Source organism: Harpia harpyja, chromosome 6 (genome assembly GCF_026419915.1).
Source record: "Harpia harpyja isolate bHarHar1 chromosome 6, bHarHar1 primary haplotype, whole genome shotgun sequence".
Lineage (NCBI taxonomy): Eukaryota > Metazoa > Chordata > Aves > Accipitriformes > Accipitridae > Harpia > Harpia harpyja.
The window spans coordinates 25,687,880-25,702,575 of NC_068945.1; the positions used below are offsets into that span (position 1 = coordinate 25,687,880).

Sequence of the window (14,696 nt, forward strand, 5' to 3'; positions counted from 1 at the left end):
ACAGAGCCAAACTGTCCCAAGAGATGCACAGAGACACAATGAGAGGTAACTGACACAAATTGCAGCAAAGGAAATGCTAATTATGTATTAGGAATTTTTACTTTTATTTTTTACTTTTGTCACCAAGACAGTAGCTAAATACAGGAATAGGCTGCCTTGAGAGATATTCTTGGAGATACTAAAAACTCAATTGGAAAAGGCCCTGAGCAACCTGAGTTGGCTTTCAGTGGGAGGAGGACCAGAAGACCTCTGGAGATCCTTTCTGACCTAAATTGCCTACAATCCTACGATCCTATTAGGGAAAGCTTCTCTTTTCACTGTCTCTGCTAAGGCCTTGAGAACAACTGTGTAGAAACTATCTGTATATATAGGGTATTGCAGTGCTCCTGTCCTCCCCTGAGCTCAGTTCGACAAAGACACGTGGAGGAGGGAGGGTAGAGGAGCTACAGCAGGAACAGGTAAAGTCAGGATGTAGCTGAACATAGAGACAGAAGAAAGACAATGGGGAAAGGAAAGAATTGATCTGCTGCTTCTGAGATCTCAGTGTCCACTCAATTTTGCAGATTCTTCCTTCTCAGAAGTCTCTTGATATTTTTTTAAAGGGGAAAGGTTTGTCCTGAACCTAGTTTCCCCTGAACCTAGTTTGCCCTAACACTAAAATGATTAAAGCATAGTGATTTCTGTAGCCAATAGCACCTAAGAGGGTGATCTGACTATGACCTAATTCAACTGTTTTTTGTTGGCGCTCTCTTAGAGGTGGCAGCTTTGACACAGGGGTGTAGAAAGACATCTTAGTTACTCTGCTACTTTCTGTGACAGGCACCAGGCTACCTGTTAAGAGTCCAAAGATGGAGTCCAACTGTGATGCCTCTTTCTTTGCTTTGGGACTATGGCTAAAACCTCTGTTTCTGTACCTACAAAAAGGAACTGTCTTTACACAATTACTTTTATGAGCACAATAAGAAACTGGAAACTGAACTTGCACTTCAGAAGAAAAAGTACTGGTTTTACTATTACTATGCATTTGTCTGGGGTTCTCCTGTCATATAACAGAAGTTTTTGTTCTCAGTTTAGGCACCTGGATGCTTCTACTAAGCTATTATGTGTAAGTCTCTCATCTAAATTTAACCTGCTAATGATGGTCCCTGTACAATAAAGAGAGGGCATTTCAGAGTGCTGGACAACATAATTACTCATCAAGCTATGTATGTTCACATAAAGAACTGTCTTGATCAAGCTAAAAATACCACACTTCAGAATGATGCTTTAAATCATTAGACTGGCATACTACATATATATGTCCTATTTACGTACATTACATGGAGAACTTTACATTATGAACTCAGGTCAGACCAGTAAAAAACCCCAAACTAGGACAATTTAATAAACTAAAAAGAAATACTTTTTATTTACACCAATATAATGGATACTAGAACCTGGTATAGACTGTCTGAATGTCATTGGTTTTTTTTATCACAGGTTTCTTAGGAGATGAAAGTTTTCAGTGTTTCAAAGAAAGTCAGGTGTTGTTTTTAAAGAGAAGACAGTTATGGGACTGATAGATTCAATTGCTAAGGAGCAGAGGATGTATCTCAGAGAATGCAATGAACAGTAGACTAATTCAGCCGCAGCAATGCTGTTACTACATGGATAGGCTTCTCAAAATAGAGGCACCATTTTCAAAATCAAACACATATTGACCCTCATTTGAGAAACGTCAAGCATGCTGTAAAGAAGTTCTCAGTACATCACGTGTTAGAAACTGCATGAGAAAGACTGGAAAGGAATCTATTCTTTGAGGGTAGTCAGCTTTAAGATAGCTTATTTTTAAGTGCAAGCTGCAGATTATAGCCAACAAAGATAGGTATTTGGTCATCAAAAGCACACTTATCGTTTTAGCTTCCCACCATTGACACAAACAGACTGACATTTCCCATTGAGCCTAAAAGCAATGTGTTGGCACTTCCTAAACTACTACCTGTACAATGTGTGTGATACCTGTCCTTCAAATGCATCTTTTTGCATTGTAAAGCACATATGTATCAGTATGCTTTGCACTGATAATAATATTTGCTGAATGAAGTCACGGTATCTTAAAGAAGGAATAATCTAATCCAAAAAATGGGTACAGTCTGAATCTGAGTAGATGGAGTAGGTGCTACTTTTTGCCTTGCATTGGCGTTAGACTTCATTTTTTCTTTTTTTTTTTTTTAACATTAAAATGTATTTTTCATCTGTTTGCAAAGGCTCCTGTACTTAAAACCAAACCTAATGATACCAGTTCCCGTACCAAACATGACTAATGTTTTATGTAATGAGAGGCAGGAATATTGCAATGGCTTTTAGAGAGGGCATGGCCAAACTGAGTCAGGCCCCAGTGGTGGGTATTTAAAGGTTCTATAAACCATGAGTTTCCTGACTTCTTCATTCACTGAGACGATTCGGAAAAATCTCCTCTCTCAAGCAACCACTATACTCTTTTCTTTACAACATGGAGAAAAGCGCTAGTTTTACTCAGAATCTGTGGAATATAGTTTGCAAATTAGTGCTATATTCAGATGGCTGTCATGGAATTCTGACACTTCCAGGGGGAAAAAAAGGCATTTTGGTAACAGATCTATCCAGAATTAGGCAACAATAACTATTTAAAGCATTAATTGTGAGGATTTCTGAAAAACAGAAATGTCTGATTAAATTAAAAGTGCTCAGCACGTCTTAACATCAGATCCATTATCATAATGTTGTGTGCTGAAGCCCATGGAGCTCAGATGAAAGCGGTTATCATTTTTCCGGAGCAGGACCACAGGCAGTTCCATGACCGCCACCACCCCATTTTGCGCTTCTTTACTAGTCATTTGCTTTCTGCACTGAAGATGCACAGTATCATCACGAAGAAGCACAAGATGTGATCCAGCCTAATCTCATATAAACAGTCTGCCCTACGCTTGTCACAATTGCTAAATATTATGCAAAAATGACATAACATATGCTTCCCACTTCCAATTCATCTTCCATAGGTCCTCTTTTTCAGGGAAATAATAAAGGAAAGAGATTCATTCTAGCATTCTTCCAGTCATTACAAATACAGGAGTAATAATGCACAGTGCACACGTAGCCTGGTAATTGTTAGGTGCTAGCCATTCCCTTCTGTTCTCAATCCACAGATCTGGTAATGTGACATCTCTCAGCGTGGGAGTATGAATCCTCGGCTCAAGCTGTTGAGACACCTCCTTACAGTATCTGGTAGTTGCACTGAGGCAGTGTATTTCAGATGAGCCTCAAATCCTCAGGACGGGCTTCTGTAGTCTAGGAGTCTGAAATCCCCTGGGCCAAAGTTTTTACAAATGCCCCCCGGCACCCAAATTACAGGCACAGATCCATCCTAAAGCTCCATTTGAAAGGCATGGACTCCATTCTCAGCTGATATAAGTTGGTCCTGCAGCACTAAAGCCAGAGAAGCCAGGGGTGATTCACACCAGCTGAGGAAGTGGCCTGAAATCATGCTAACAGTCACCAGAAACTGCTTTTAAAAGCTATTCTCCGCCATGATGGAAAGTATAAGGCGGACAAAGTACTAAAAGCTTTTATGTTTAGAATTTCTTTGACAAGATATTTTTCTGAGGACTAAGAAGACTGTTATTCCAAAAATGAACATCAAACCATACAGTGCAATTCTGGAGCTGTCAGTTTAACATCTGTAAAGAGAAAAATCATAGTGCAGCTCAGGCAATACTTTCGAAAGCACAGTTTAGTCAGTGAAAGACAATATAGATCACACAGAGAGAAAAGTGTGCTTTAACTAATGTATGAGGAATCTGTAAGAGTTAATCTCAGTGTAGACAAGCAAAATGGAGGCAATGATATATAAAAGAAGTATTTGATTAAGCAGTTTACTGAGTTTCGGCCAATGAAGTACAGAAAAAACCTGGGTACCTCTGTGGTACAGAAGGAATTGTGTTTAAAATGGCTTGAGGAAGGTAACGTTATCTCAAATAAAGAATGGTTCTAACTAAGAACATTTTAAACACCAATTAAATTGTCACTAAACTAACTTTTGAGTTTGGTCTGGCTTTCCTAAGATTATCATGGACTAAAGTATGACTTGGATTATCTGCCTGTGCAAATGAGGAAGAAGGATGAAAAACAACCAAATAAAATCTTTCCTTGAAAAGCTGTATTGGCTGTCAGGAGATTTGGCCTGGGCACACAGGAACAGGAGAATGCACATGCTTACTGGGTTTAAAGAGCTAGCGGAGAAGGAACAAACACACCTTTGGCTTTAATGTTTCTGCCTTCTGGGACTCCCCCAGCCTATATGTTGTCCAGAGTGGCTCAGACATAGAAAGGTTGGAGTGAAAGATAAATTATTTGCTTCAGAAATTGGGAGGAAGCAGTAGAAGAATTTTGACTTTGAGGGGTGCTTCTGCATCAGATCTGCCAGGGTTGGGTCTGGCTGAAGAGGCTCACATAAAAATCTCTTTTCTTAGGATTGTATCCTAGGACTGTAGTAAACGCTCTCCCAAGAGCAAGAGCAAAGTCTGTCTGAGAGCTTCCCCCTGATCCAGCTTTGTTTAGCTCATTAAAGTTTCAGGATTTTGGGGTCCCTTTGACTATTCCTAAGTACAACTCTAAGCAACTGAATTTCTGAGTCTTCCCTTTCCTGGCCCACTGTCTTTTATGAGAGTTTTGCTTAGAGTTATTGCCTCTATTTCCTGCCCCCCCTGCCTTAGTTTTCTGAATCCTCCTTGGCCTCAGTGTTACATTCAGCGTCAATTATTTTAATTTACTGAACATATCAAACAAGCTCCAGTTTCACTTGGTATTTCATCTTCCTTGAGAGATTTACACCTTCAATCTCTGCTAGATTACTGAGGCAAACAATTAATTCAATTAAGAAAATTATAGTAAATGATGCTGATTCTGTCAATAACATTGTTGTTACTTCTCAGAGGTTGCACTGTTTCACTCAGTTCCGTGCACTGAATGTACTGAAAAAACATCATTCCACTTCTTATGATCACTTGTCAATCTACCATTAATTATCTACTTTCTGGTCTTCCTTCTAAAAAAAAAAGTTTTTATAACTAGAGGTGAGTTGTCTGAAGAAAGAAATTGTGAGCAGACTAAAATCATGGGCAGGATTATGCATGGCCTGATAGGTATGTATTAACACATACCAAGAACTAACACATGCAATGTATGTGAAGGACTGCAGACATTCAATTATTTTTGCTTTCAGTGGAAGAATTTTGTGATATACTGACATTTTGTATCCCTATAAAACATTTGGAACAGTAAGTTAAGACAATATAAATTAAAGCTTTACAGCGTTTTTATTTACATAATTGCATTTTAGATACTACAGACCACATACTTCTGGGTTACTCTAATGTTATGTGGTTGTGACACATTTCTCTCTGTCAGCATTAAAATGGCAGAAAGGAAAAAGCAAAAATGCAGCAGGAAGAAAGTAACTATAAAAGGTGGCCATCTCTCAGTAGAACAAAGATACTGCTTTGTGGTGTAACACTGAAGAGAATTGACATCAACAAATTTAGTTGTGTACAACATAAGCTTTCAGGTTTCAGGACAAATCCATAAAACTTAGCTCTGTCTCATGCTTTTGGGGGGGTGGAGGGCGGGCAGCCCAGGCCTCTATATATGCAATTCTGCTCTGGCAAGTGGGTAACCAGGAAACAAACCTCTTTTGCCAACATCTTGTATCCATATCTATCTCTGTTCTGTTAGGCTATTCTTTTGAACATTTTCACAGAACAGAGATGCTTTGCAGAGGCTGAAATACAAATTCACAAAAACTGGAGTGTTTCCCCCAAATATACAAAGGAATACAGAAATATAGAAGACCCAACCACAACTTGTGCAATCCTTTTTCTAGTTAGTCTGTGTAATTCAATCCAATATATTTCTGTGAAGCAAAATCACTATTATGGTGAATAATTTCCTGATAGTGCAGGGATATTTAAGTGGACTCATCTTTTCTAAATGGAGGCTTCACCATCTGTTCTGCCCTTGTATTACAAATAGAAAGGTAACCTAACTCACTGCATCATCATGTAAAGGCTAGCATGGAAATGATTTAGATGTACGTGTGTGTTCTTTATGCACCTGGTATGTTTTCTCACATACCAAACACAAATCTGTGGGGAGACTTGTCTCTTGCAACCTAATAAATTCTCTGATCCAGTGCCTTTATTCCTTCCTCGCAGCAGCAGAAATTGATGGCCAGTAGTTTGCATTTTATTAGGACAATTATGACCCTGTTGCTGTCCTGCAGGAGTTATATCTTTATTGGGCTGACATTTTGTATTTACCTGTCTACAGAAAATGAGCCTTGATTCCTATTCTTCCCCTCTTGCTGGGCCTACATATGCTTCATCATGGACAGAAATCTTGTAGGAGATGTGCTGAGGGTGTGTCAGACTGCTGAAAAGCTGTGTCCTTCCCCAAAGGATGCCATACGATCTCTCTTAAGACGATTTAGAGAAGGAACATATTCTCCTCAGAGTAGCACAGGACCAGAAACTCCAAAAGGCATCACACTGCATCATTTTTACTGCTTTAAATGACAAATTTTGCAGTAGGTTAGGAAGGGAGGTGCAAGCTGCCACATCTCATACTCTCTATACCAGGAAACTGATTGCATGCTCAGTGCAAACGTTAATTCAGAGAAAACCCTCAGGGCCTACCTGTGTTGTAGCCCCTCCCAAGTGCTGGCCAGGGCCGGTGATTCTTCCAAAGGTTGCCCAAATACCAATCGCTCTGGTTCTCCACCAAGCCAAGAACCTGCTGCCCTGGAAATGAGCAAATTGCAAAAAGATCATGAGACAAAAGACAGTCAATCAATGGAAAACAAACACGCGATCTGGAGAAGGACAGCCAGTGGTAAGAGAAGACAGAAGTTCGGGCGCTGCCTTCCTTTCACGCATTCGGAAGATGCCTGCTTTTGTAACAGACAGCAAGCCTGGCACAGCAAACTCAGCACAGCTCATTTCTTTCCTTCTCCCCTGGCTAGTCTGAGTAATTAAACACTGTGGGAACCTTTGTCATGCTGACAAAAATATATCACCCAGACAAATCTGAATGCTGCTTGATTTTGGAATACAATGATGGAGAATCCTAGTGAGAAGTAAGTGTTGGTAAAATGATCATCTAATATAAAGATCTGTTCATACTCTGATGGAGATAATATAATTGAAGCACAAGGCTCAGTACAACAAATTATTGTCTTCCCATGCTCCCCCCCACTAGTTTCAGGGATTTTTTTTCTCAGTCACAAAGGAAATCCCTCTTGCTCAGGAAAATATTGGATTCTAAGAGTTTACCTACAAAAGAAAGCTGCACCGTTTTAATTTAAGAGAGTAATTTAAAAGTCATTTAGGTAAGCCTGTGTGGAATGTTGCATAGAAATTATGATTTCAGTTTTAGATGGGCTTATTTTGGTTTAGCTTACATTGATTAGCAGCTGGCTTCAGCTAGAGTAAAATATGTTTTAAAGCAAATGTGTCTAGAAGGTTTGCACTGCTTAAAAATCAACTGAAAAGGGAATGTTTGTATAGATAAGGACTTAATTATCTATCCTGAAATGTGCTGTATAAAATGTAAATAAGAGAAGTGATTGAAATGATGCTCTGGTGACAGAGGATGGAGGGAAGGGGAAAACTGCATTTGGATCTAGTCAAAGAAAGGAAAGGGAATGGTGTTTTGACAGACGGACCCACTCAGTGAGGGCACTAAGGCTGGGATTGGAAATTATTTTGCAACCTTTTGAGAAAGCAATTAAGCATCATGCTCTGAAGGCACATTTTCAAATCCCAGCTATGCTTATAAAACTGGATGTACAGTCACAGCAGTGCACTGAAAGCATTAAATGATCATTATATGTTGCTTATGTAGGACCATAGCTGAATTACTAAAATTTGAGTATGGTCCAAGACAAGATTGGGCTCAGAAGCAAGACAGAAAGACAGAAGTGATTAATTCGATTTTATAATCAGCTAGGAAGACATTAGGATACGTCAGGTGATTGCGATACTCTCCTGCAGTATCTCTAATTCAGTGGAACATCAGTAACCCCCACATGTGTCTCGAACACTGTTTCAAAGAGTGTGAGCAGCAGTGAGTGGCCAATGCATATAACAAATAAATAAGAACACTACGAAAGCATTCAAGGAGTGAATGGAAATCAATCTAGAAATAACCTTGAGAGATTACCAAGTCCAGTCCACATCACTGTTCAGGATCATCCTACTCTATCTTAATCACAACATGCCAGTCCTCACCAGACCTCATTTTCTAATGATGTCCCTCCTTTTCCATTACATATTACATGTAATACATATTTAATTTTTCACATTATAATCCATAACTTGTTTTTTAAGAAGGTGGAAAATCAGGGGGAGAGCAGAAAGGATCATATAAAAGACCATCACACATTTATCACCCCATTGGTGCTACTGAAAACTGGTAATATTAACAGAGTGCAATGCACAAGAGCATGAAGGAAATGACAAGTTAGAGGCAGATGCATCCTAAGCAACTGACGATTTGTTCATACAAATAAACTGTAGCATCTCTCAACCTGTGAGACACATGGAAGACACTAGACAGCATATGAGGTGCCACAAGCCATATATTGTGAGGAAATATGAAAGGGATTTCAACTGGCTGAAACAAGTCTTAGCCAAAAAAGGCTGAAGGGCACAATTTAAACCAACATTTGTTGATTCTGTGCTGGAAGAATGCCTGTTCTTTATAACCACTCCCCTACAGTCGAGGTAGAATAAATCAAAATAAGAAACTACCATGGCTAGTAAAGGATGAGAAAAAAACCCAATTAAAAATGCAGGTGCAGCTGGGCTGGAATGGATTGGCACAGCCGGTAGGAAGAGAGTGACCCTGCCCATATTCTAACAGCGCATTTCACAACTCAGCAGTCCACAGATCCTTCTCAGGATAGTACTGCTAACATCAAAAGAAATGTTAGAATTCCATTTGCAAGAAGCAGATACTGAACTTCCTTACCACGGAGCATCAATCTGCTTTTATTATTTTAGCCCCATGCATTTCCCAACAAGCCACAGAGTTCAGCCTTCAAACTGATGAATAATAAAAACCGAACAAACCTTGCTGCTTGTTAATGGTTTTCCTTTCCCACCTACCAGTCCAAAATCTCAGTTCTGACAATGTACCCCTGAAATACTTATTTCTCAGTTATTATTTCTCATGCTAAGATAAACTGAAAAGGCTCAGGAAATTATGTTTGCACATATTTACTGTAGCTGTATCATTTCCTTCCCCCTTTTCCCTTTATTTTTGAAGATGCCAGAACAAATCCTGCTCTCACCAGTATTTCTTGAGGTTTGATATGGGACATGGATGAAGGCAGAAATTAACATCACGTAAGCTTTCCGGCTTAGATACATGGATCAGATAATGTGACTTACTGAGTATCAACTGAACTGGAATAACTGCCTGTGCATGACCTTTTAGCTTGTCACAAATACAAAGCAAAATGTGTTGGCTAACACACTTTAGTTTGCTTTTGCAATGGCCTGGGAATGCACACATGCTCACGTACTGTGCTAGGGTAGAGCATTATGCAACTTGTCATTCTGTTGTAACTCTTGCTGGTGTCTGAAAACCTACCAGGCAGATGTGATGGCTTGTCTCCCAAGCCACCTTGGAGAAAGTTATGAAGATATGTTTTGTATCTTCTCTAGTTATATTTCTGTTTTCTCTAGGCTGGAATAGTGTTGCTGTCTCTGCCAAAGAAGAATATATTTTTATTTCCCTTTACTTTGTTCTCTGTGATCTTGACTCAGGGCAGACGTGATCAGGATACCAGAACTTCAGCTGCATAGCAAATATTAATGGTTCCAAAAAATGTTTTCCTTCTGAATCAGTATAGAAAAAAGAAATTCAGAAATATTCTCTGGAAAAAAATTCCCCAAATATTTTCATCTGAAGACATCAAAATAACCACATCTAAATGCACAACCCTCCTCATTTTAAATAATATCAAACAATGTGACACATAGTACAGATGCATAGTATATACCACATATACCACTTTATTCTATGTATCTAGAAGCTCAAAGAAAATAAAACCCTAAGTTTTGCCCTTCCAGTTTTGGACAACTAAAAATATTTCGCTCAAAGCTTTCATCAAATTTTTTTTTATATTAATGAATCATTGTGAGAATATCTGTCCTGAGCATTACCAGTTATTTCATTTAGTTATTTCCTTTTCCAAATGCATTATGAAGTTATAGAAACGAGGCGAGGCACTGGCCAGAGCAATGCATGGTGTCGAGCAGGCGCAATGAATGCTCCCCTTGCTCACAGTTTTCTGACCATCCATCAGCCCCAACTTGTCCCTTTGCCACTCTTCATGCCTTCCCTGCAAGGTGCCTGCAGTTCTGCAGAAACTTTCACCAGCTTCTTTCCACCTCTGATCATACTGCAATCTGAATTCAGATTTTCTGGGGAGAACTGGAGTTCCTTCCCACCATGGCCTTTTGTAAAAGGCAAGCACAAAAGAGTTATGTGAGTTATTCTTCCAGCAGATGAGAACACGGCGGCTACCATAATGAATTTGAATTGTTCAGCATTCTGAGCTGCCTGTTTCTTCTTCGTAACAGTTATTATAATAAAATACCACCACTAACAGCAAAAGCTCTGTCATTGTTTTCTGCTCCAGCCCTGCAGTTATGATTAAGTGCACTCCTCTCACTCCCTGTTACTCCAGGCACAAGTTAGCTTATGAAAATGAAGCTGTCTTTCTTACTTATTCATACATCACCACTAACAGCCAGACAACAAGAAACAAGGCTATGATTCTGGCATGACCACAGTGAAAAATTATCGAGCAGGCAGAATTACAGCTGGATTGTCAGGAACGGGGCTGTATGCTGCCTGGCTGTGGGACGAGACTTCTCCAGAAGGCAGCTGCACAGCTACAGTGTTTTGCACAGTACAGCTCCCTGGCAGCTCTTGCATGATGAGAAGTGCTTCTCTCCTTTGCAAAAGCTTAGCTGTCGCTGGGAAGGGGTTTCCATGGAAAAACAGATACTTCTGAGCCTTACAACTCAATGCCTTCGATTCTGTTTTCACTTCATAGATTTTTGGTGGCTAACGGAGGGGAAACATGATCCTCTAGTTCACTGAAGGGGAATCCAGATCTCAGCTCAGCTCCTAGCTCCGATACTGACTTCTTGGATGACACTGGACAGGTCACGTAACAGCCTCTTGCTCGATTCTCCCTTAATAACAATGGGGATAACAACATTTTACCCCTCTCCCATTTTGCCTGTCTCACATATTGCAAATTTAAGCCCTCGGGGGTAATAACTGTGTGCTAGTTTCTGCTGAAAGCACGTGGCACGGTATTGTGTCTCCAGCAGCAGGGAGTAGCAGCTGTGCAGTACGGAGCACAACAGCACATCTGTATGGTGGCACTTCTTAATAGTGGTCCTCCAGCTTCCAGTGACTTGTGGCAAATGACACATCTGAAGAAGTATCAGCTTTTGTTTATGTTGAGTCTGGTATCTGCTAGTTTCACCTGGTGCCCAGTACAATCTTGGTGCCTGTGAACAGCATTTTCCTATTCTGCCCTGATTTTTTCCCAGTTTTAGAGAATTCTATCTTCTCTAGGGTCTTTTGTACAAAGGACCCTAACCTCAGCTCTTACCTTGAGGTATTTTGCTATTACAAACAACAATAATAGTAGCAAAAAATTATAGTTATTACAACCTCTTTCAACACGTTCTTTAGTGGAAGCCTTTTTTTTTTCTCTTAGAGACTACAGTGGCTTTCACATGACTGCACTGCAATCACAGTAAGAGCAATGAGCCCACAGCAAATACTTTGGGTGAGTTGCACTTTCTGTGGTCCTCAGGACATCAGGCTGTTTCCGGAAAGGGAAAATAAAAAGGCGTGTTAAAGGGGAGGGAAGGGGTGGGATGGAGTGCCACCTTTTGATCACCCATGGCCAAAGGGTGAGCTGATATCAAAGGAGAGACCTGTTTCAGCACAGCTCTCCTGGCTGTTACATTCACAAGGTTTAGTTGTATTTGGTAAAGGCCTCCAAAGCGAAAAGCAAGTGCAAAGTATTTTTCAGCCTTTAAAAACATAAGAAGTAAGCAATTTCTACACTGTGGAGGTTATTAAAGGAGAACGAGCAGAATTCTGTCTTGCTACTTCTAACTGCTTTAACAGCCGCGGTTCAGATCGTTAGGAATTTAATACAGACACAAATGCTGGAGCCACAGCCAAGTACTGCCAGAGCAATGCATGTCTTCAGTGTAAGCTGAAAGAACAGGAGAAGGACTCAACAAGAATTTAAGATTCAAGCTTGGCAGGAATCAGGAGAACTGCAGAGTTCTGCTCCCAAAATGGGACACAGAAATAGAAAATAATAAGGTGACAGGAGGGAAGAGGGGAAAAGGTACATATTCGGAATGCTAGAACATTTTTAAATTGGCCAGTACCACATCTGATGAACATAGTCAGGACTAGTGAATCTATAATGGTACAATGAAGCTGGGTTATTTTCTGCACAACTCAGAGTTAAAATCTTTCATTAATGTCCTTTCCCTCTTTTCTCCTTCTCCTGATTTCTTTTTCCTTACCCTTTCAACACCCGCATAAGACACCCATCCTTTCTGACATGTGTGAGGCCACATCCTTAGCTGGTATAAATCTTCACAACTCCAGTGAAATCAGTGTACTTACGCTGATTGATACCAGCTGAACGTGTTGCACTTCATGTTAAGTCTTGCCTGAGTGACTGACCCTTTCTCTATGGCCTTCCAGTCCCTGATCTTGCACCGGTTCATACAAAATATGTGGCTTCTAAAATCTTTCACTTCTCCTGCCACATCTCTCATCCATCTCTTCAGATCACTGTCAAGTTCAAGCTTTTCATCTTCACCATTGATGCCCTGTGCAATTCTTGCACTGTCTATATCAATTCATGTTTCTTCCTGCTCCCAAACTCACTCCTCTCTTCTACTGCCATGTCCTCTCTCATCCCTAAAAAAGACTCTGTCTTCTCATGCAATAAATGCCCCGAGTTACCTCTGAAAATATATTTCAAGCACAAAAACTCTCAGCACTTTCCTCTATAAAGTTTTTAGAAATTTTACCATGTATCCATGTAAAATATACACATGAAATCTTGTATGTGCACTGTAACACAAGTCTGCCTGTTCCCAGAAACACAGTATGACATTTTCTCATATGCCTGTACAGTACAGGATACACTGTGTTCAACAGAATTGAACAATTTAACCTCTACTGTGCATTTATTTCACAGGTGTGCATACACATAACAGATGTATGCATTACATGTGTATGCACACATACACATGTGTATACATATATACACACACATATACATGCATAAATATATACAGAGATGTGTGTGTATATATAGAGGAACTTCTATTTTACATGTGGAAAAGTCAAGTTTCAGGGAAAAATGCCTCCCACGCAAGTGTAACTTTTTAATTTGCTCTCTCATTTGCATCAAGTACATTGCTGTTTCCCAGCAGCCATTAGCCCTTCTTCCTGGACTAATTGGTCATACAGAGAAACTGCATGCATGGTTATTAAGTAGCTTGTATGAGAAGGAGGCCGAAGAGTAGCTCAATGAAGGTACTGCAGGAGTGTCTCGGGAGAGGAGAGGATGTCTCCATGGGAGCATCACACTGGATAGCACACTGGTGCCAGGAGAGGAAAAAAGGAGACAGGCAGTGAATACCTGGTAAGAAAGGAAGGTAGATAAGTGAAGCAGAGGTAGATACAGTACATCAAGGGCAGGGAAAGACAAGATGGGCCAGGTTGACTCAGTGAAGGAGAAAGGAGCTAGTGAAAGGAATAAAGGAAGACACTGGCAATGCTTGAACGAGGATCTAATGTAATGGTTATCAGCTGATTTCTGGATGTAGAGGTGGAGATGTGATCAGGGCAAAAGAACTTACAGCAACTTGGGCCAGAGAAAGAGAATAACTCGGCAAGAGTCTGTACACAAAGAAATGTGCAAGTGTTTTCTAGGTGGTAGGAGGGAGGATTCAAAAGGCACAATCATACACAAAAGGTGATCAAGAGGATGAAGTATACAGCATTGGATTGAGAAAGGCTGGGGTAAAGAGCTAAATCTGTGATTCATCTTCATAAGGAACGATGAAAGAATGAAATCAATCAAAAGAAGCGAATATACTGGGTTTCTGCACATCTTCTCCTCCAAGGAGCTTGTTAGAAAAATGAAGAGGACAGTGAGGAGTCCAGCAAACTACAGCAAAGCTAGCAAATCTATCATTAATGTTTGCAGCACTTTCATCTGCAGAATTTCAGGGAAATGGATTCTCAGCAGCTGAGCATAAGAGAGTAAGTCCAGAAAAAACCTTTCACTTTGGAACAAAACTTTTTGAGGTTTTCTGTGACAATGGCAAGGCTTTGGGCGCCCATGACAGAGGGCTCCCATGTTGCCAGAAACTTAAGAAGAATTCAAAGATGTTATGATTTGGACACGCACAGAAGTTTTTGTTTGTTTTCTACCTGGCAGGAAAGGATATGCCCAACACGTTGCCAAGAAAGGTGCTCTAGCATGGAGTCTGGGGAAGAATGACCCTGACCACTGAAATGGTTGTGAAATTGTAAGCTAGATCAGAAGA

General features: G+C 40.2%; 1 protein-coding gene across 4 annotated transcripts in view; it reads right to left on the reverse strand.

Moving 5' to 3' along the window:
- LARGE1 (LARGE xylosyl- and glucuronyltransferase 1) overlaps positions 1–14,696 on the reverse strand; it is a 300,311-nt gene that overhangs the window by 67,316 nt on the left and 218,299 nt on the right. For all 4 annotated transcript variants that reach the window (XR_008235525.1, XR_008235524.1, XM_052789429.1 and 1 more), the window contains exon 7: positions 6,708–6,812. Coding sequence is in view for 2 of the 4 variants with exons in the window: in XM_052789429.1 (XP_052645389.1) it covers positions 6,708–6,812 (105 nt within the window). In the remaining 2 variants the exon portion in view is untranslated. The remainder of the gene's footprint in view (positions 1–6,707; positions 6,813–14,696) is intronic.